Source organism: Halichoeres trimaculatus, unplaced genomic scaffold, assembly GCF_033239565.1.
Source record: "Halichoeres trimaculatus isolate MK-OKI-2021-1 unplaced genomic scaffold, fHalTri1.1 fHalTri1_scaffold_13, whole genome shotgun sequence".
NCBI classification, from domain to species: Eukaryota; Metazoa; Chordata; class Actinopteri; order Labriformes; family Labridae; genus Halichoeres; species Halichoeres trimaculatus.
This window is the reverse complement of record NW_027437191.1, coordinates 3,345,659-3,368,870: the sequence shown is the minus strand read 5'-3', so window position 1 is coordinate 3,368,870 and position 23,212 is coordinate 3,345,659. Positions and strand designations below refer to the sequence as shown.

Below are 23,212 nucleotides of genomic sequence, written 5' to 3'. Positions count from 1 at the left end.
ATTTTCTCAAAATCAAACGTTTTGAGTTGGTGATAAACATTATTGTACAAAATCTCTTTTTTGGAAACATAACTCACTGGACAGGGGGTCAAATAAAAATACATTAACTTTAAAATAATAGTACCAAAAAGTATGGTAACTGTAAATATCACCTCTTTCAGTAGATTTTTTCCAGTTTTATGTTGTGCTTGATATTTACATTTTTTTCTTTACTAAATTATTATTTTCAATATTTACCTATTGTAATGTTTTTCACTTCATACTTTCTTGTTTGTTACTGTTACTCTGTAAATTCCCCACTGTGGGACAAATAAGCTGTCAATTGACCATAAAAGATTTCAAATCCAGGACAAAGTGGACTAAATTATGTATTCACTTTTTTCAAAATCAAACTAAAGTACAGAACTTGAGGAAATGCACTTAGTTGCGTTAAGTTACCATGTACAAGATTAGCACTGTCTCATGCCTTGATTCTCTGTAAGAGACAGTGGACCCAGGGAAGGCCAGTCTAGCTCTGAGGAAGATGAGTTACAAGGACATGGAGGGCCCATTGACTGGGTTTGCCTTGGGCCCCCAAACGATAAAATACGCCCCTGAACGCAGCACACTCTGCTTTAAAGTCTGCATTTAATGGATCATTATTTGGTAACATCCTGAAACTTAACACTGCGCAATTTGACTTGATCAAACTGTTCGTAAACGTTTGATCGTGTGTTTTACGGTTTACACATTTCATGAATAAACTCCAAAGTGGTTACAAAATGTTAGGGAGGAGCTTCAAGTGAGCCATGAGCATGCATATAAGGTGCGCTCCGGTGCTTTCTCAATAGAACCACACTCCTTTTGGATGAACCAGCTACTTGAAACTAAAGCCTTTATACACTGCCAACAAATCAAGACCAGCAATCACTTTATTAACCAAAGGAACAGAACATAAAGCACAGGCCATTGTAGCAGGACCATAGACTGTAAAATTAAGGCAGAACACAGGCAAAATAAATGCTGACTAAACAAACAATCGCCCCACAGCCACCAGGGGGCGCTGCAGCACCCTCAGCATCTTGGCTTTGAGTATATTTGTTTTTTTTTAGAACATACTATATGTTTTAGAAACATGGCACATTTTAGAGGAAAATGAACACAACACAAAGATCCTGACCATCTTTCTTCAGTTGTCATGTCGTCATCCTTGAGAGTCACTCGTTTAGCTCCTTTGAATCAAACGTAGCTGTCCATGCTCAGGCATGCTCCTACCATCAAGCCAGCTTCATCTATGCTCTCATAACAGAGAAGCTATCCCGTCTACAACTCCTGGTTTACAATGATTAGAGAAATTAAATAATCATCATAACTCCCTTTACTTGTTCTATATTAAAACAAAAAAAAATGTTAATTTGTTTCCATTTCAAAAAGGAAAAAAAAAATCAGAAAAAAAATGTCAATGTTATCAAATGATACACGGATAATTTTTGTGAATGAGTTGTGAACAGCCTCTATGCGTCTCTTACCATGTTTGTAGGTAATTTTTAAAAAGCATTGGGAGCAAAGTGTTTATAGAGTGAGTATTTGATTAAAAAAATGTTGCTAATTGTGTGATCTGGAACAAAAAAGAACCCACCCTTAGTCAAAAATACATTTCAGTGTTGCATAAACAGATCCAGCAGCTCACCAGATGAACTCGGTGTGCAGTGTGCACCATCTCTGTCCTTTCCCAGCCTGGCCCGGCCCCTCTACCACTCTGTTTTCATGGATCAGCTCTGCCAGCCAGTTTCCACTCCCATTACGTATCACGTAGCGGTCCAAGAAGACCAGCTGACTCTCTGGACCGTAGAACCAGTTGTAGTTTGAATCTGCAATGGCCACAGTCCGCTGAAATCCTGGAAGGAGAGCGACAGAGGAGAACTTCAGCTGTGGTCAGGGAGCAGGAAATGCTGGTGTGTGGTAAAAGTTTGTAGAGCTGTGACCCTTTAAGAGTCATTAGAGCTTACACTTGACAGTTAAGGAGTTTAGTGCATTCCAGGTACAAACTATGCAAATAAAAGAATACGAAGCAAAAAATATCATGTTTCTTTCAATTTTTGGGATACGTGAAATGTTTCCCTAATTATAGATAAAGAGCACCGCTCCTTCCTCCTGCACACACCAGGGACCAAGCCAGTATTTCAATTTTGTGTGGGCCAAACTAATTTTGGGTGGGCCCTAAATCGCAAAAGTTAGTAAATAACTTTTATTGTGTCGATAAATTACTGTTACTATGTATGTTTTGAGCAGATTGGTTACTTTGATTCTTTAATATTTGATAATGTATTACCACATCTTAGTGCATCAGACGTCAATGGTTCTCAATGTTACTGGCCAAAGGGCGGTGCTCTAGCGCAACAATGGGCTGCGCCACCTTAACTTTTCATGTATTATGGGCTGTAAGATCAGCAACATTAATGACAGTTGAGAATTTGGACACAAATACGCCATCATTTTTGGTTGGCTGTCTTTTTCTTTAAACTCACCAATTAATTTCAATCCAGCTTTTAAGCCTTCTCTTTTAGACAAAACTTTTACACACTGGTATAATCTTGGCATTAAAAGTTTTTATCATCTGTTTTCAGATAACATTCTTTCCTCATTTGAACAGTTTTGTCTTAAATTCAATCTGCCTAAAAGTCATTTATTTCGTTATCTACAGGTACGAGCCTTTTTGTGTAAAATCTTGCCCCACTTTCCCTCGCTCTCTCCAGCCAATTCATGTGATGCTTTACTCAAGCGCCCACTATCTTTTAAAGGGATGATATCTGCACTATATAAAGAAATTTTGCACGTGCAGAGCTCCTCTTCTCTCTCTGTTAAAAGAGACTGGGAACTTGATTTAGGCGAAACTATACCTGATGAACTTTGGCAATCTATTTTAAAAAGAGCTCATACATCTTCCATCTGTGCTCGGCATAGTTTAATGCAGTGTAAAATAATACATCGCACCCATTGGACAAAAGTAAAAATTTCAAAATTCTTTCCCGATGTAAGCCCATCCTGCAATCGTTGTAAAATGATCCCTGCCACTCACGCCCACATGTTCTGGACTTGTGCTGCTTTTGAGGAATTCTGGTCACTCATTTTTAAAACTATTTCTGATTGTTGAATGTTGAACAAAAAAGTTGCTCCATGCCCATTTTTAGCACTTTTTGGCACTTCCCGGGTCACTCTTACTTTGTCAAAATCTGAGGCTGACTGTATTGCTTTTGTCACTTTGCTCGCAAGGCGTCTAATATTACTGAGATGGAAGGGTGCAAGCCCTCCCACATTTACACACTGGATCTCTGATGTTCTTTTTTCTTGAAATTAGAAAAACTAAAGCACTCACTTAGAGGATCTTCAAAGAATTTTTATAAAATTTGGAGTCCCTTTCTGAATTATATTAAGGAAAAGGTTGAGTTGCCTGCTGTCCCTTAGTTAGTGTCAATTAATATTTTTTTTCATTCATGTCTATCTATCCACAATACTCTTTATCTTATGAGCTCTTATGCGTCAGAAGACCCTGCTTGTAGTTACCATTATAACAGTGATACTATTATTATTATAATTATTGCTATTATTTTCATTTTATGTGGTTTACTCCTTGTTTTTGTTTCCTATGTTGTTGGTTGAAGCTTATTTGTTGTATATTTAGGTTTTCTTTTGTTTTGACTTGTGTTGTTATTATTATAATTATTCCATCCTTTTCCTGTTTTATGTTATATAACTTATCGTACAGATCTGTTTTTTCTTCTTCTTTTCTTTTACTTGTTATTGAAAAAACTCTAATAAACAAAGTTATAAAAAAACATTAACGACAGTTATTTAAAGAAAAATTATAGTACATATATATATATATATATATAAAGAAAACTACAGCAGCCAGAAGAGCCTCAGAGACACTAACACCTCTCATACATGAAATCTGCACGTTTTTTCAGAACACCTAAGAAACTTACCGTTCACACCTGCAACTTACAGCCAGAGGTTCTATCTCATATCTATCTTGGTTTAGGTGTGGTGGTCAGCGTGGTTGTGCATGCCAGGGGTGGCTTCACACACAGACCAAGAGTCTACACAGAAGCTTATATATATCTATATCTATATCTTTGTCTATGTCTATATATATATATATTTTTTTTTTTTTTTCATTTATTTATTTATCTACTTCTGGACACTTAAGGTCACTATACAGTTATTTACTGTCTTTCCCAAAAATCATTCTCTGGTCCTACTGGTGCAGAATTCATGTCATGTATGAAAAGCGTTTGTGTCCCTAAGGCTCTTCTGGCTGCTGTAATTAGAGGTGCTTTCTTAACGCTGCTCTGCTGCTCCACCACAATACAGGATCTGTTGGCAGGGTGCTGTGAAATGTCCGAGTCTGACCTGAGAGGCCCCTCCTCTGCTGCTGCCCTCCCCCTGACCTGCAGACAAGACTTGCAGGACTCCACAGATCCCTGCAGGCCTGACATCAGCTGCCAGGAAGGGGATAACTGCACGCATGCATGCCCCATATCAGCTCAGAGGAGGAAGGCTCTCATGGCAGCCTCAGGCCTTTTTTTTACATCTAATCCAATACTGAGAAGCTCCAAGAGGAAGTGAGCAAGAAGCATATATTGTATAAAAAAACACTAACCACAAGAGTGAAGCGGAAACATGTGGAGCTCCTGCTAAAGGGAGGTTGCAGTAAAGGTCATGAAGCTTTCTGTCCATCTTTACTCAAAGTCAAACTCCCTGGATGGATCAGCCATCACGGATGTCTGCTCTGCGTTTAAAGCCCTGCATCATGAAGAGTTGTTCTGCACGCTCACCTGGCAGGACAGTTCTGTACAGGAAGGCGAAATGCTTGAGGAGCCAGGGGTGGTCAAAGTGGCCAATGGCGAAGTGACGCTGCACCAGGTGCATGTACTGGAACAGAGAGCGAGTGGTGTAGGTCCCGTATGCAACGCCTTCATACAGGGAGCCGTCCGTCACGTCCCGCAGGAGGATCATAGACTTCTCCATGATGGACAGAACCTGCTTGGTCCATAGATAGGCCTCCTGCAGGTAACCTGGGAGAAGGATGTGCAGATTAAAAAACTACCAGAGACACACAGCTGGACAGTCACAGAAGAAATACTCATGTAAGGATTCTTTTCCATCAGGCTCCTGGTAGTGTGGCCCCTGGAGTCCTGTTAGGTAAGCAATTTATCAACGTTTGGCCCAAAAAACACAGCCTAAACACAAGCCAAGAACTTCAACACAGAAGCTTTTTAAAAGGTAAAAAAAAGTCAGCTTAACAAATGTCATCTTAAAACTTCAATCCAAATCCAATATTGGCTTTTAGTATGTCACCAGTTGGCCCTAAATTTCTGTTATCAGCCAGTCAGACTAGCTCAGAGGACAAGGCTAACAGAAGCTGTAGACACATATTTAAGGCTTGCTCTAAAACTAGCTTTGGCTAGTACATTGGGACAGAATTTGGGATCTCAGAGTCACTCTTTTAATAAAGCATTTACAAAATTAAAAAAGCTTAAAAAAAACTTTATCATCACCACGTGTGATGAACACGTGTTTAGGTGCATGTCAGGATATTAGCTAAAGTTAGCTGTTGTGTAGCATACAAGGTTACATTATGTTCAAAGTGCTACTCATCTCATTCCCTTCCCAGCTAAGGTCTGCAGGGATTTCCTAAAAAATAAAATATGAACTTTTACAGGAATAATCTTGCTGAGTCGTCTCCTATGGGCCTCTGTACATGTGTGTCAGTGTCTGTGTTTGCCTTAACCCCCTCCTCTGCCTGGATGTTGATGTTTTGGTTATGTTGGGATGTTTCTGGGAGAGTAAGCGTGGTTACATCAGCCAATCACTCCATGCCCAGTGCGCAAGTGACTTTGTGTGTTGATGATAGCAGGTGGAAGCGAATCAGAGCAGCAACAACAGTGGGTGCAGCACAGAGGAAAACACAACCAAAGTGAAATGACACTCCAAACAGATAAAGCTTTTTCCTAAACAAGGTTGAAGCTTGACTCAACTTTCATTAGTTTTCAGGAACTTGGAGAGCAGCATGATGCAGCAGGATGAAGAGTGACGCAAGTTAGCTTTCTGCTAACCAGGTATGTGTCTAATACCTGTGATTACCTTGTGCTAACATGCCAAGTCAGGTGCACAGCTCCTGAGTTTCTCCAAAGTAGAAATGTGATGCTACAGGTGGTTGCTGGGCTAATAAGTGTGTTCACGTAGCCACGGCTGGAGGCTTACTTATTTACCAGGGGACTAAAGTTGTACAGAACAGACTGGTAAGGGTTCAAAGTGTACTGCTATCTTGGTAGGAAGCCCCACCTGTTGTGACGTCAGAACATATTGAAGAAAAAGAGCAAGAAGGTCGGATTATTTATTCTGGTAAATCATGAAAACTTGTGTCTGTCACTGGGTTCCAGAGATCTAGTGAGTTAGCACTGCTCTAATTAGCTTAACTGACCTCACATCTTGGGGCGCTCAGGACACTATGGGCTCTAATTTTGTGGCGCAGCGCAGGGGGCGCAAGCCTGGTGCACCCTGCGCGGTGTTAATTTCGTGCTGCGCACCATCGTGCGCTGCCAATTTGACAATTTGGTAGACCGTCTGTGCAGTGATGGGTGTGACTGCGCGCCAGGGGGAGTTGACGGCGCACCAGGGGGAGGTGTCAGCAGATTCATGTTGGCGCAGTGACAATTTCGTGCCAAAAAAGTGCGCTGAAAGCTCGCCAGCTCCAACCTGGTCTATCCTCGGCGCAAAGCGGAGCGCACCCTCTGCAGCTGTAATTTGGTGACAGGCGCACATGTGCGCACATGTCATCAAAGCCTCAGAGGCAGGTTTCCAGAGTGTCAGGTACATTTTAATGCAATAAACAATCACAGCAATCACTATTTAATGTAACCATCTGAACCAGCATATACATTTATATCTATATTAACTGTCCCGTCACATCTGATGTCAGAGTAAAGCCGTTTGTCATAATGGAAAGTTAACCTGACGGCAGCTGGAAGTTTGATGCACATCTTACAATTAAACAATAAACAGCCTTAACATCTGATACTGAGTATATATCTGGTTCTATCATTTCATTTAATTCAAAGAAAAGAGGGAGAGAAAAGACGAAGAAAAAAGAGACAAAATAAATCTTTGTCAGTCAGGATTTACCTGTGATTTCCCATATTTCTCTGTTTTAGTCTTTATTTTTAACGTGATCTAAAAAGATGGTGTACATCGTTCTAAGGAGGATTAGGTGGAGACACCGGGAGAGTATACAGTATATCACCAAAGGCTCTGCTTGGCGATGACAAACCAGGAGTGCAGGTGGATCAAAAGTATTCTGAATGGATAAGCCAGCTGTGTAACTGCCTCTTCATTTTGTACTCCTATTAATGACAAAGGAACAGATTACATCTGTCCCGAGAGCTGGCCCACACGGTGACACGCTTCGTGTCCTCCGATGAGCCCTGCTGTCAATTCTCCTGCTGCAGGGACAGCAGCTCTGACCGTCTCCGCTATCGGGTCTTTCCACCATATCTTCCACGGTGCTGGGGATCACTCAGACCAATCAGACGCTGCGCCTCGGCCGCAGGGCAGTTAAAGGCGAGGAGAGGGGCTCATTTGATTGGTGAAAACAGCGCTCGTCTGTGTTAAATCCATTCATGGCTTTGCTCCTCCCTCTCTGCCATTTGCGCGGGGGGAGGTGTGGACGCGCACCTCTGCGCTCCTCTGCGCTCCTCTGCGCCTTGACTGCGCATCTCTTGGCACTGCAGGAAACTTGCAAAGTGCGCTGGTCACGCCCTGTCTGCGCGGCGAAGGCAGGGCAGGTGCGCCTGCGCTTGCGCCCGGTCAACGAAATTAGAGCCTTATAATGTATCGAGGAAATAAACACAATCTATGATGCTGTTCAAACTCACAGAGGAAGTATGCAAATAACCTTAAAGCTAGGTTACAACTACCCTGAACTCTCTGAGAGGGGGAACCCACCAGGACATACATCAAGATGACTTATTTTGATTTCTTTGTGACAAGAAAATGACTCAAACTAGACTTAATACAGCTTGAAATCAGCTCATTGGTTGAACAGCTGTTGAATAATCATCGTGGTTCCATGATTTCTGCAACACTGAACCTAAAAATAAGAGAGTGCATTTTCTAATCTTATGAGTATTAAACATTTAAAACCCTATTTTTTAAGTAGCAAAGTGTTCAGTGTCAAGTCAAAACCCTTCTTTTTCTTCAAGAGCATGTCAAACTGGAGGAGTTCATGGCAGGACTGGAAATAACAGACTGTGCTTCATGGAGCGACCTGAGCCCCATATTCTGGAGTAAAAATGGAAAAACCTGAAAACAGTCACAGTGAACAGAGCTGTCTCAGTGTGTGACCTGAGGAAACCTCACACACACACACACACACACTGGAAACCATGACACCACTGCAGCACACCACAGTATGTATGCTCTTTTCTATGAGCGCGAGCAACCACAGGAACACTCCAGCCACAGCTCACCTAAGAGTCCTGGTCCGACCCCCCTGCCTTCAGGGATGACCCACACAGAGCAGGTATTTACTGACAGACAGGAGCTCTATGAACAGCAGCAGAGCGCCAGCGGAGCTCACAGGGCAGGGCCACAGCAGCAGCAGCTCTCAGCTCTTACAGTCAAACTTCATCAGGGATGCTGAGTGTTCACCATGTCATGGTTAGCACCCCTAGAGGAAGGCAGGCACAGCAGAGTCCATGACAACGACAGTTTGTGTCTTCATATCAACGCTGCATGACATGAGTCCTATCCACAGTTTGTAGGTAGGAGAGAAGCACCAACCTGACTTTTTTATCCCAGATACCAATAATTTAGTATTGGCATGCTGATCTGATGAAATACCTGCATTAACTTAACCTTCTCTAATCCTTAATCTGAGCATGAACCTAAGAATGACATTTATATATATATATATATACACACACACACACACACACACACACACACACACACACACACACACACACACATAGTATAATTCTGTGATACCATGGCCACCCTAGACTAACTTTGTGTCCCACCCTGGCCACCCCAGTAAAAATGTCCTGGATACGCCACTGTGGAGCTCTCACTTTCAAGCTCACATTGCACCGGTAACACTCAGCGGGGGGAAGGGGGGTTGGAGTGTGCATGAGCAAAGTGAAAGTAGCCCATGTAGACAAACGGAACCAAACGTGATGTCATGGAGAGCTGGGAGAGAGTCCAGCGGGATCATACAGAGAGCAAAGCAAGCTGAGTCACTATCAACTGAGTAAGGTGGTAAATGAAGCAGTTAAATGATGTGTTTGCATGTGGATTTTTATGCAGAAACATCAGGTCAGATCTGTTTTAATCCAGAGAAACATCATTCTTCATCGTGCTGATCAGTGCATTATCTTAGGGGCCATTTACACGACAACGGTTTTAGGGTGAAACGCAAAAGTTTTGTTGCGTTTCAGCCGACCTAAAACGCAAACTTTTGAAAACGGCCTCCAGAGTGGAATTTTTCTAAAATACTCCTGCTACCATTGCCATGTAAACAGTAAGCCGGCTTTTTCAGTGGAAACTCTGTTGCTCCACTTTTTAACTTAGTATTCCCCATTACACCAGATGACCGGCTCAACTCTACTTCGGTGGAGATCTCCCGAAAGCGGCTTCTGGACAAGACAGTTATAGCATCACCTGCAGGCCTGGCATGCTTACTACAGCGTTTTCACTTCATCAGCATTTCTGTGTAAACGCAGATTTTTTTCATTTAATTTTCACAGCGTATTAGCGTTTTCAGATGAAACATTGTTGTGTAAACGGGGCCTAATTGAAAAGAAAATGACTACAGCCTTGTTTCCAATAAGTGGTCAGTTTGGATCAGTACAGTGTGGTACAAGTTGGATGAGTAAAGCCCGATCCTGCTTATATTTCCACAGCCAACAGTGCCCTTCTTGGTAGGTGGTGCTTAAGTTGGATGCTGATAGCCTCGTCAGCCCAAAACAGGGATGGGCAATAATTTCCGAATATTAGAATTAGGGATGGGAATTTCGACTAATTTCCTAGCCGACTAGTCTCAAATTTTATTTGCGACTAGTCGACTAGTCTATAAAAAAGAAAACTTAGAAACTTAGAAAACTTAGAAAGAAAATTTAATACACATATTAAGTTAAAAGTTTTAAATGCAAATGTGTATTTAGGAGCTATTTTAGCCCAAACATTCAGGATAAACTGTTGATTTAAATTTTTTTGACGTAACAACAAATGACTGAATAAAGTTGAACAAATTAAAGAGAAATCCACTTCTGATGTGTTTGCCAATGCAATGCATGGCATTTATTATGAATTCTGTTTCAGTATGAAACTTGGATGCAGCAGCATGACAATTCCAAACATACAACATAGTAGCTTAGAATAGAATTTCCCTGAAAACCCTGGCACTTAAAGTGATACTCCGGGATGGAACAAGTTGGGTCCTATCACAAGGTTTAGGGCAGAAATTACCCCTACAGCAGTGTTTTTGTTCAGCAGAAGCCCAGGGTGCTCACACCAAACTCCCCCTCCCTGCTCCTCTGCCGGTTTCTGCTACCTCCGCAGATAGCCATATAGCCACAGCTAGCTACGAGGCGCTCGCCGCTTAGTGTATCAGTCCGCGCGCGCAGCGTGCCAAATATAAACAAACACAGGTAGTCTGCCAGGACGAAGAGACACGATGAGAACTAGAGCCTTATTTAGCGGTGTTTTCGTGTGACCGAGCCCGGTCTCACAATCTCCGCCCTGCAGGTCAACATCGAGGTGTCTACTATGGATGTGGTTTCTCATCGCTCCGGTAGAGTGGTTATAAGCGAGTGTCTGCTTACACAGCCGACAGGCGACCTTGTGGTCATCTGCTGCGTCGAAATACTGACAAACTGCTGATTTTCTTGCGCGGTAGCCCCACTTCACCTTTCCAAACTTTCTTCCCCAAACTTCGATGCCCTGCCCCCTACGTGACGTGTGGGGGGAGCATGGGGGGAGGGGAGAAGGAGCAGTTCTCTCCCTGTCTGCTCCCCCTGTATACAAAGCAGCCGAGGCAGAAGCGTGCAGCGATTAACCGACTAGTAAAATACTAAACGTTTAATAAATGAGTAGGCGGTTAAACGATTAAACGACTAGTCGCGCACATCCCTAATTAGAATAGTCATTAACATAAAAAAAATTGAATAATTCACGTGACAATGGGTTTGTCATGTCTGCGGCAGAATGAAAGATGCCGGAGCTGCTACAGATCATATTTAACTTGATGATGGCAATAAACTGACATTATGAGCTGAGCCAGACCAGAAGTGAACAGATTGGAGGATCTACAGCCAAAACAAGAACAAGGAGACACTCAAATATGGACTGGGAAGTGCAGGAACTACTTGAAACAATGAATAAAAATGAGGTACAGTGCAAACTCTGCAAGGTAAGTCAGGCCTGTCACAAGTCATCAACAACTATGCACAGACGTGAGAGCGAGGCGTGCAGCCGAAAGTGTGGCGCTGTCCACAGATCAGCAGTCAGTGGTCGATTTAGTCACCCAAGAAGTAAGTTTGATGATCGACGTGCAGGGCAGAACAGCCCTCTCCATCTCTGTCAAAGTGTAATGTTGGCAGGTACATGAATGTGGGTGGGTGGTGGTGGCAGCTAGAGGGATAGCGGTGAAAATCTTCCAATAACCTTCGAATGGTTGCGAGCGAATATCGAATAGCTCTTTTGCTTAAAATGCCCATCCCTATGTCATAACTGCTTGATGGCATAGAAATGCCACACAGTGTGCCCTGCTAATAAATTCAGCGAAGAAGAAAAACGTGACACAGTTTGGTTTCCACAGCAGTTTCACGTCATGGTGCCATTTTCCAAACAAAATACAAGTTTTCCTCATAAAGTGAACATGAGATCCAAACAGAGACTGTTGTGTTCCTGGCTCCACCTTTGGGGGTCCGATCCCTATGGTGGCACCCCAACAGAAGGGTAACAAAAAGTGAAATGATACAGGTCACTAATATGGTGACCTGTGACAGTTTTAGTCTAAGGGAACGCCACAAAATGTGTGCCGTATGGAGATGAACCGAACTGAACCGCTTGGTGGAAATGGGTTTAAGAGATAACATCCAACATTTGTAACATTTGGTGATCATTTCCAGAAAAGAATCTGTATTTTCACCCAGCAGGAGGTCTGCTGTGGAGCTGCACCTCCCCAGGTGACAGATGGGCAGAGCAAATCAAATCAAACCAAGCAAAAACAGGTCGGCTCTACCTTTTTTGCAGAGCTCTGACTCAGATGTTGCCACTCAGCAGAAAAACCATCAAATAAACCTGCTGTGACCACAGTGAGCCCGCTATTAGCTCGCTGTGAGCCTGCTGTTAGCTCGCTGTGAGCACGCTGTGAGCCCGCTGCCTTTAGTTCCCATCAGGACCCAACCTATTCTGCCAGGAAAGCAAAGCCCTATAAGCAGAGCAAGCTGCTTCGCAGGCATTCACCTCCTCATGACCACTGGGAATGTAGAGAAGGATATTAAAGCACAAAGAAACACAGAGCAGGAATAACTGGGTCTTAAAGGGACAGACTGGACAAACAAACCTTATAACCAAATAAAACACAGATCCTGATCTGGAGGGCAGTCACAGAGGATCAAATGATGGAGGACTTCAGGCTGAGAGTCTCTCCATCATGAGGAGACTTAATCTAGCACATCAAACAAAGTTTGTCCTTCCCAGACAAGCATCTGGATTATGTGATCCAGGATCAAACAAACCTGGATTAATCGCCTCATGGAAATGTTTTTCTGTTTCCATCCATCAGTGTTTCTCACAGTCAAGCTGCATGAAAATGCAAAATCTAGGCACTGGATGTGCTCTGGTTTCTGTTTGTCTGATTAAAAGTCCTCCAGCTTTTCACAATGTTTGATTGTCTGCAGACAGAAAAACTTGATCATTTAGAGACAAAAAGAGGAACTCAAAGATGGAGGATTGTTTTTTTTTGGACTGTAGGAGAAAGACAGAAACAACCCACTCAGGCATGCGCAGAGCATGAAGACTGCACACAGAGCGCATCCTGCTCAGCTGGAGAATCTTCTTGTGTTGAGGCACTAACCACTGTATCATGGTACCCCTGCAGAGTTACATTCAGTTTTGTGTTTTGTCAGCTTAAACTATGGAATAAGACCAATGCTGATTATTGTTTCCTCAAAAAAGGAACCGGTGGTGCAAATCTGCAGCACCAGACAGAGTGAGGCAGTCAGAAGAAGCACCTTAGCCCTTTTTTTAAACATGCAACATGCTTTAAAGACAGCACCCTGACTGCTGTTATGTTGTTAATGAATTCTTGATAGCATGAACAAGCTACTTGAGACCTGTGGATGTTCATTCTGCTGAGTGGGGTTTCCTTAGCTTCTGAAGCTTCAGACTGAAACATATGGGGCTCTAATTCTTCATTCCGTCTCCGCTACCAGCACTGTTTCCGCGGTGCTGGGGATTAATCAGACCAATCAGACGCTGCGCCTTGGCCGCAGGGCATTTCAAGGCAAGGAGAGGCGCTCATTTGATTGGTGAAGACAGCGCTCGGCTGTGTTAAACCCACTCACGGCTTTTCTCCTCCGTCTCTGCTATTTGCGCTGAGGGAGGCGTGGACGCGCTCCCCTGCGCCTCTCTGCGCCTTGACTGCGCCTCTCTTGGCACTGCAGGAAACTTGCAAAGTGCGCTGGTCACGCCCTGTCCGCGCAGCGAAGGCCGGCGCAGGGCAGGTGCGCCTGCGCTTGCGCCTGGTCTACGAAATTAGAGCCCATGTTCTTCTGCATTCTTACATTTAAGTCTAGTAAATGCTTGCATGTCTGTGAAGTCTGTGCAGCTTGGTGAGCATGATTGGTGTCATTTTAGCAGTCTCACCCCATCACGTGGTCCTTTTTAAGTTGAGAATTTTCATGTCGAGCACCTCTGAAAATTTCTAACTTTTGCGCTGACAAACCGGAGCTCCTCGTGTCTGATGTACAAAAAATCTGGTTCATCAAAATCTGGGAGCTTTGAGACACACCCTTTGTCCCCCCCCCTTCAGAGAGAATGGGAGATCATTTTAGCTGAATGAGTACAACCTAAAGAGCACCCCCTGGTGGCCGTAAAAAATCTAAAAATTAGCCGCACCATTGTATAAGCCACAGGGTTCAAAGCGTGAGAAAAAAGTAGCGGCTTATAGTCTGGAAATTAAGTAGTTTTATAGGCACTGACCAAATTCCATCTGTAGTGCTGATTCAGGTTAAATCAAATGGTAGCACGTAAAGGTACCTAAAGGAATCCTTGAGACTGTGAGGCAGTGGAAGAGTAGGGTTTTTCCATACTGGACATGAACACAGCATTGCAAGTTTAAACATGGAGAATAGATATGTTAAATTGAAAAACTCCAAGATTTTACTATTAAATAAATTAATATTTATTACCACATATAAACCCACAAAAGAACTGAAAATAGGTACCACTGAGTACTGATACCAATTGCCAGGTACTGGGCATTAGTACTGTATCGTTTCAAATGTGAAAGTTCCCCATCTCTAGGTTTCAGACATCAGAAGTTGTCCCTTTGTGCAAAATGCAAACAGCTCACAGGAATTTAAACATACTCTGTAAACTTCATATGCTTATTTCCTGACTTTTCTGCACACCATCAGAAATATTTGGCACAAGTGAGCGAGTCAGGGAAAACATGAAGCCAGAAGTGATCCTCTTCTTATCTGAAGGTCATCTTTAAACAGATGAAGTGAAAACAAAGCCCTGAGTGTCTCACCTTGTGTCATGTACACCAGGCTTCCTGTGAGCAGAGCCACACAGTTGGTGGGCTGGTGGTTGTGCAGGTACTGGAAACCCCATCCTCGTACGTAGGACTTCTCGTACATGAGGCGTGACGCGTTGCCGATCACCTGGAGGAAGCGCTCCTGCTGACCTTTGTTCAGATACTCGTACAGGAAGTCATAGGCCGTGGCAAACCCAACCAGAGAGTGCGCCAGAGGAACCTCATCCCAGGGGGCGTCTTTGACTAACCTGCAGCACAGAAACAACATGAGGCTGTAAGACAGACACACACATTTGTGGAGCAGGTGGAGGAAAAACACTGGATGGTAAACAGGTGTACCATTCTCACTGTTTAAATTAAATTCTGGCAAATCAGCCCACACCTTTCCACTGGAAAACCTATTAAATACCTTTAACACAGCTGTAAAAGCTCTTTGAAAGCAAAAAATAAAGATGCTAAGTAGCATTTTACACCCCATTTACAGCTGCTCTATCACACACCAATAAAGACAGAAGCATTAAAAGTGTAGTGTGTTCAAATTCTCTCCTGGTTAACAGGCGCAGGGATCTGAGATGCTGATTCTGTGAATTGTAGGAGCGCACGGTGTTCAGGTCGTAAAAAGTAAAAAGGTGTTTCATTATCATTGTGCTCACTACAATTACTGAGGAAATGAACTTCAGATGCGGTGATTAAAACACGCCTCTGTTCAAACCGACATGAGAACTCCACATTAAGAAATCAAACACAGACACAGTTTCCTCATGTCAGCACCGCAGCAGCTGCCAAGGAAACTCAGAGGAAACTTCAGGAATCATGACACAGCTTTTTAAGAATTAGCATGTTTGACCTGAGCATCGTGTGTGTACGGAGGCAGAAGCATTTGGATTTAGTGTCTTTGGGATAAACATCTGAAAGGAGCTGGTGTCAGTTGGTTTCCCTGGATTCTCCTGAGTTAAAAAAGTAAATCTGTCTCTGTTGAATTCAGCTTTTATTGGACCAAAAAAGAGAAAGAAAATCATGAAACTTGACACCTTTCAATCTCAGGACCCATAATGCAAAGCAGCACCAAAGAGTAGAGCAGCGGTTAAAAGAGAGAGCAGCAGGTTGGCACGCTGCGCTCCGACCTCATGTATAACCAGCTCAGGCTGGACTGAACCTGGCACGGAGGAAGTGAGCTTTGAGATTATTTTGGTTTTGAAAAGAGAAGACGCTGTACAGCCTCAGGGTTACTGTAGAACCAACCTTTACAACATGTATCAGCACATAAATCAACCACACAGTCATGTCTGACAGCTGATTGGCTGAAGTTCCAGCTACGCTAAAAAAAAAAAGTGTGGGGAAGTAAGCCGAGTGTTTTCTGCTACTACTGATGTCATAAAGTAAAATCCAAATCCTCGAAGCTCAGTGCCTTCAAACTGCTCACTCCACGGGTAAACGCACAGCTGAAAACACTGCAGCAGTCCTCAGTGGCAGAGTGTGTTGACTCTTTGCCATGGTGAAATACTCAAGCCCTGTTTGAAGCATCCTGCAGAGCACTGGTACCACCATAGAGTGTGTAAAAACAATGGTTGTGGTCTCCCCGACGTCACCTGATGTCATGTTGATCAAAATAGAATATCAAGGATCTCTGTGGAATACACTCACCCTTCAAAACATTTAGTCATGAGTTCATCACATAAGTCTTTACATGCTCTTAAAGCACGCCACAGACTCAGTTTCTTCCCCTCAGCCGCCAGGCTGGTCAATGACTCTGTCCCCCCTCCCCGCCCCTCAGTGTCACTGGTTTCAAATTTATAATCATACACTGGTCCTCTGCACTGCACTTTATATTTACTTTATATTTATTTATGTCACTTTTTGCACTGTAGTGCTTGTTCTTCGTTGTTTATTTGTGTTTGGTGTGTTTATTTGTGGGAAAAAAGTACTTTTTGCAAATACACACGTTGTCACCAACACAAATTCCAATGTGTTAATTTACACAAATGGCTAATAAAGGAATCTGAATCTGAAACTGAATCTGAATCTGGATGCAAATAGGTTGACAAGTTATCATTATATGTCAAACATCTTTCCACACAGTCCACAAGACTTTTTTTCTAAATCTGTCTGGAATGGTAAATTGCTCCCTGGTCAATCTTGACTTTCTCTGAAAAATGGAAATGTGTGAAGCATCAGATCAACCAATAATCAACCAGTTTTCTGAAACAGCTCAAAGGTCCATCTCATGAAGCAGACTGTGGCAACTGAATCTCATCAAATTAACTAGAAAAGCAATTTCTGAAGAAATTGCACTGTGAGAAGCAGCTTGCGCTGAACTGCTATTGCAGAATGCTGAACATGGATGACTTGAGATATATCTGAAAATTGTTTTAAGAAGCCTTGAAAAGCTTGTGCTCAACTGCTAATGCAGAATGTTGAAGATGAATGAATGAATGAAGATATGTCTAAAAATGGTTGAAAAAGTCCTGTAAAGCTTGCACTGAACTGCTAATGCAGAATGTTGAATTAGAATGACTGAAGATACATCTCAAAATGGTTAAAATCCTGAAAATTTTGCGCTCAACTAGTAATGCAGAATGCTGAACATGAATGACTGAAGTTATGTCTGAAAATTTTTGAATTAAGTCTTGAAAAGCTTGCGTGAGCTGTTATTGCTGAAAATTAAGGACTTAATATATGTCTGAAAATTTTTGAATGAAGTTGAAAAGCTAAAAAGCTAAACTGCTAATGCAGTATGCTGAATGAGCCTGCCATGAACTCCTGGATGAAAGGAAATTAATGGATGAATCACTTAAATGGTTAAATGAATTTAAAGTTTAAATGGCTGCATCTACTGAAAAATTAAAAGAATGATCTCTTGAACGCTGTTAAAATGTTTTCCTGTGTGTCCTGTGTGTGAGTTTTTAATTATGCAAGCATGCCAGCTGAGGCTCATCTGAAGTCTGATGTTGCCATGGTGATTATTGTTTACTAAATGCCATCAGAGAGCTGGTGGAGTCTGTTGATTCCCAAGACCTCCCCACCAACATCATGGTGTCAAACTGCCTGCAACTGTAATTAAACCAAAGGGCCAATCAGAAAAAATATCACACTGTTGGAATCCTGAGACCCTGAGGAAGCTGTCCGTGGCAGTTTCATGTCTCCAGACCCAGAAATATGCCCATTTCCTATAAAGGACAATAAAGATCTGTTAAACTTGTCGACCATGTTCTCAGTCATGAGCTTACAATGGCCCAGGTTGGTTGTAGGATGCAGCCAAAAGCTGGGAGAACAACTGTGTCCTCAATCATTGAGACTATTTGTGAACAGATCTTTGTTGTGATGTGTATGAGACTTTGTGTCCCAACATACAGAAGCATAAGGAGGTGTAAGAAGACTGCACTGCTCTGTGTTTCCCACAGCACTGCATGAACAGTTTCCCCTAAAGAGACTGTTCTGTGTTCACATTTCTACTTTTGTTTTCTTCTTTGTCCAGTGCAGCGCCTTCTTCTCTTTTCTGTATCGGAATGATGGGGTCAATCAACAAATTACAGCACAAACAGTGAAAGTGAATTTTGTCTAATCTCTTATGATCAATCTCCCACTAAACAAAGATGTAACTTACAATTTACTATAAATGTCATCAAAACATTAGCTATAGTTTACATCAGACTGCCCCTAGGGAGTAAACTGTTATACCGACAACATGACTCAGCACTTTGACCGTCCTATCCATACACACTGACATGAGGACTTGTCATTCTGATGCACTGACATGTTCACGGATATAGACATTTAATTTTGAGGGATGAACTAAGATTTTTGAGAAAGACTGTCTTTAGCAGGTAATCCATGGTGTTCTGCTATTTGTACAAACTGTTTTGAGAAATGCAGACTGTTAAGCAAATAGTGAGAATGATTCGAGAAATGTACCAAAGCCACTGAGAAAAACTGTAAATGTCAGCTGAGGTTTATTTAAAAACCACTTCCTGTCTGGTCATGTGAATGAGCAGCAGATGCATCAAAGGCTTCTGTAGGTCCTGGTTTTAACCCTATGGAAACAGCAGACTGCTTTAAAATGAAGGCAGTGTTCCTGGAGCTGAGTGCTCCTGTATGTACGTTACACAGTCAGCCACAGAGCGCGAGCGCTCCATCCCAACATGTTTCTGGAGTTGTGGGGGACATAATTGAAGGTCATGGATACCACAGCTGGCTGGTTCTTGGAGCCGCTCTGCACAAACCCTCTGAGGTTCAGTGACCATAATAAACGTGTGGCCAGGAGGAAAAACTCACAGAGATGTGAAAACACATGCTCGGTGGCTTCTGCTCTCTGCACGGTGGCACACATGCCCGGCTGTGAAAAATCTCCTGCAGATTGCTCCACTTCAGCAGCGTCTAACCCCCCCCCCCCCCCAGAAATAAGCTGCTGGAAAATCCCTGCCCTCCTGCTCAGTGGACCGAGGCGACACTACAGCCACGCAGTGAAAGGAGGATTAAGCTGCAGGAGCCCCAACCCCTCTCTGCACAGAGGGGGATGCAGGAAGAAGGGGCGTACCTGTGAGAGGAAGACTCTCTTGTTTTTTACTTTTTTCCAGACATGTACTGAAATCACTCAAAGGTTTTAGATTTGATCCTGTATGTAACCCTGTTAAAAACTACTTCTTTTTTTTGGAATGTGGTTTAAAGACATTTCATAAAAGGTTAAAAATACTGATTATAGATACATGTAATAAATATGTTTAAAAAGGGTTAAAAGGTGTAAATGTCATCATGTCATCTTGAGCTGCAACTATCAAGTATTTTTGGAATCAAGTATTCTGTGGATTATTTCTTCGAGTACTCAAGTACTCAAGTACTCAAACGAATTATACTTTTTTGTTTTTAAACAAATTAATCAACTCTATACGATGCAACATGTTAAGGCTTTTAAAATGAGCAACCAAATACAGTTTTTTTCCGCAGCAAAGGTTTTTTTAATTAACAGCTTTCAAAGTTTAAACCAGTTCTGACCTAAAAACAAAGCCAATACAATACTGCTTTACAAAACAGTAATATAACTCTGCAATCCAAAGCAACCTAAAACATGAGGCATAAGAACGTAGTGTTTTAGTATGAATCTTCCAAACGTGTTTAAGGAAGGCTAGAAAGAAAGAGAGAGATTAACTCTAAAGTCCCTATAAAAAGAAAAAAATCACAACACTAAACCAAAACATAGTTCAAACCATTCCTGGCTTGAGAACTAAGCCGATACAAGAATCTTAATGTAAGACAATAAAAGTAAATCTTGACAATATAAGTGAAAAATTAACCACATTTCAGAAATTGAAAGCTGTTGAAATCTTTAGGCATAAGAACTTTGCCAATTGGCCAAACGTGTATTCGAAAAAATGAAATACAAAAAAGGGGGAGGAGATAAATATACAAAGAGATTAGTTCCTCCTGTACAATAATCAAAAGAAAATCTTCTCAATGAAAAACATGTAAATGTTCCACAACTCTCCACCTCACATCATGAAACTGTATGAATACCGGACAGTAAATGTGTACATGTTGCCACCAGCTTGTCCCTTGGCTTGAGAAGCTGGAGAAGGTTGCTCCTCTGGTTGGCCCGTCTTGCTTTCTTTTTCACAGCAAGTGCCATTGATTGGATTGTGCTTTGGACCTTGAATGACTCGTCGGAAGGCAGGAACTTCAATTTTTATGAAGCGGGGGTCCAAGGCCGCAGCAAGAAGGGCGGAGTTGGGGTCCTCAGCTAGGAAAACAAACAGGTTTTCCCACCTGCCAGTGATCTGCTCAGCTGCACCATTTTGAAATGCCTTCACTGGTGCAATTTCATAAGACAAACTCAGAGTGGATTTCTTGAAGGTCTGAAACAGCTGAGGAAGTGCAGACAGGGTCACATATTGTTCCCCACTCAGGAACAACGTTGCTCCCTCAAACGTATCAAGAATCTGAGTCAGCTCTTCAATCATGAGCCACTGCTCCGGCTTCAGATCCCAGTAGTGGTGCTTTCCACGTGGATTGACTGTAGGATCAGAAAGAGCTGCAGACACTGGCCATCTCTGCTTGAGGAGCCTGGATAACATATGAAGGGTACTGTTCCAACGAGTACTGATGTCTTGTATCAACATGTGCTGTTGAAGGCCCATTTTCTGCTGCTTTCCTTTAAGTTTTGTGCTGGCCAATTCACTTTTCTTAAAGTGTTTCACCAAGCATCGGCCACACAGCTTGAAATGGTTTTGTCCTCTTTTACTGTATTTTGTACAACTAAATTCAAGGTGTGTCCTGCACATGGAACAGAGGCCCATCCATGTCTCTCATTCAGAATTCTGGCAGATGCAGCTACATTTGCCCCATTGTTGTGCACAAGTGCTTTCGCCTTATCAAAAGAAATGTTAAATTTAGTTGTGACTTCCTCCAGCCAATCTGCAATATTTGCAGCTGTATGCCTCTCCTCAAGAGGCATTGTAATTAGGGAGAGAGACTTCATCTTCCAATCATCCAAGTAGTGGCAAGTTACTCCCAGATATGTCTCTGTGACTACACTTGTCCATATGTCCATTGTCAGTGCAATGCAGTCGGTTTCCTTCAGAACACTCATGACCTTCTCTATTACTTCTGTGTATTTCTGCTCCATCATGTTTGTGAAGTGTGTTCTGGAAGGCATTGTGTAGTTTGGACTGAAATCCTTGATCATGTTCCTAAATCCTGTGTCTTCCTCCATGAGCGGGCGCATGTCTGTGATGAGCATATTTAAAATGCTGTTGGTAAGAGAAGCAGCTTCTCCCACAGTGCATAAGAGACGTGTCCTTACAAAGCTATCCATGCGCCGCTGTGATGCACTGTGGGGAAAAAATAAAGTAAATATACATGCTAATAAATGTATATTTGTCCAGCTGTTGCATGTGTTGTTACCTAATGTATGGGCAACGTGTGTTTAGATATGTGATATGAGAGAGGGGGGCTGCAAAGTGCAGCTCCTCTCCTACAAAAGCGCACCCTGTAAGGCAGGGGTGTCAAACTCAATTGCACATAGGGTCAAAACTCATAACACACACTTAAGGTCAAGGGCTAAAAAAAAAAAAATATTGAACACATTAAATCTAAAATGTTTTGTGAATAAATATGAATAAATGGACACAAATACTATTATTACAGAATAAAAGAAAAATATAAATATCTATAGATAACTTAAAAATCTTTTGCTCTCCCCTAAAAATATCTTCTGTCAAAATAAAAAGTTGGAAATATGAACATTTAAAAAAAATAAATAAATGAAAATATTATATAAAATTGTGCTTTTGTTTTCCAGTTGTCTTTTGTTCAGCAAGGCAGATGCACTCAAAAAATGAACATTGGTGTTTGTTCAATCAGCATAAATAAAACATGTAGCTTCTACTAGATTATTTCATGTTCTGTGGTTAAACATGATTAAAACATGTTGTTTCAGCATGATGTTCAAAATTGTTAAAACAACAAGATCACTTTATGTTAACTCAACCTAATTGGTTTAGGTAGAAATCCCATCTGCAACACCTCTCCAGAGCAGGAGGTGGCAGTAATGTGCAATAGGCCCTATTCATCAGAGAGCAGAGCCAGAGGATAACCTGCACTGTAAAAAGGGAATCTTCGATCAGTTGAAGTGATATTATTTTTTTTTTATCAATCCATCTCAATATTTAAGTTCAGGTTTCCAATGTATTTTTGTGGATCATATCAATTTGAAATTCTGTGTTACTACAACTAATAAAAAGAAGTAGTTGGACCAACTTAAATGAATTGCTTCAATTGGTCACACCTAAATAAATTAAGTTCTTTGAAATGAAATTAACAAGTTTTATCAACCCAACTTAATAGGTCAAATAAATTAAATATTTTAATTCTTCTCAAATCAATATTTTGCATCAATCCAACCCAAAGTTTTAAGTTTTTCAACTCAATAATCTGCAAAACCTAAAAGGAAAAACCATGGGTGAGGAGGGAACACTGTGGATATGAGACTCTGATGCACATTAAGATACCACGCAGGGACGGTGTGTCTGTGCTCCATTGCATGGACCAGCTGCCTGTCTGTGGGACAGTGTGCTAGCTGACTGGCTGTCTAAGTGGCTGGCTGGCTGGCTGTCTGTGCTATACAGCATAGGCTCCTTGGCTGTGCCCCATGGCATTGGCTACTTTGCTCTGCTTCATGGAATAGGCTGCTTGTCCTGGCTGCCTGGCCGTCTGTGCTCCATGACAGTGAGGGCTCCAATTAAAATAATCTCTCAGTAATGGTGATTTGAATATAACTGAACACAAAACCCAGTTTGTCATTTCTGATCATAATTTTAGCCCATCAACACATCTCATTTATTAACATATAAAATATCAAACATGCTAAAAAGTACACGGTCCATGCCACAGGGCACAGACAGCAAGTCCATG

The 23,212-nt window shown here is 42.1% G+C and overlaps 1 protein-coding gene across 1 annotated transcript in view; it reads right to left on the bottom strand.

Moving 5' to 3' along the window:
- The window catches only part of dse (dermatan sulfate epimerase), a 43,001-nt gene that overhangs the window by 4,740 nt on the left and 15,049 nt on the right, over nucleotides 1-23,212 (bottom strand). Inside the window, exons 3-5 of the mRNA XM_074684562.1 lie at nucleotides 14,804-15,057; nucleotides 4,818-5,057; nucleotides 1,670-1,877 (exon numbers count right to left, since the gene is read on the bottom strand). Coding sequence (XP_074540663.1) covers nucleotides 1,670-1,877; nucleotides 4,818-5,057; nucleotides 14,804-15,057 — 702 coding nt within the window. The remainder of the gene's footprint in view (nucleotides 1-1,669; nucleotides 1,878-4,817; nucleotides 5,058-14,803; nucleotides 15,058-23,212) is intronic.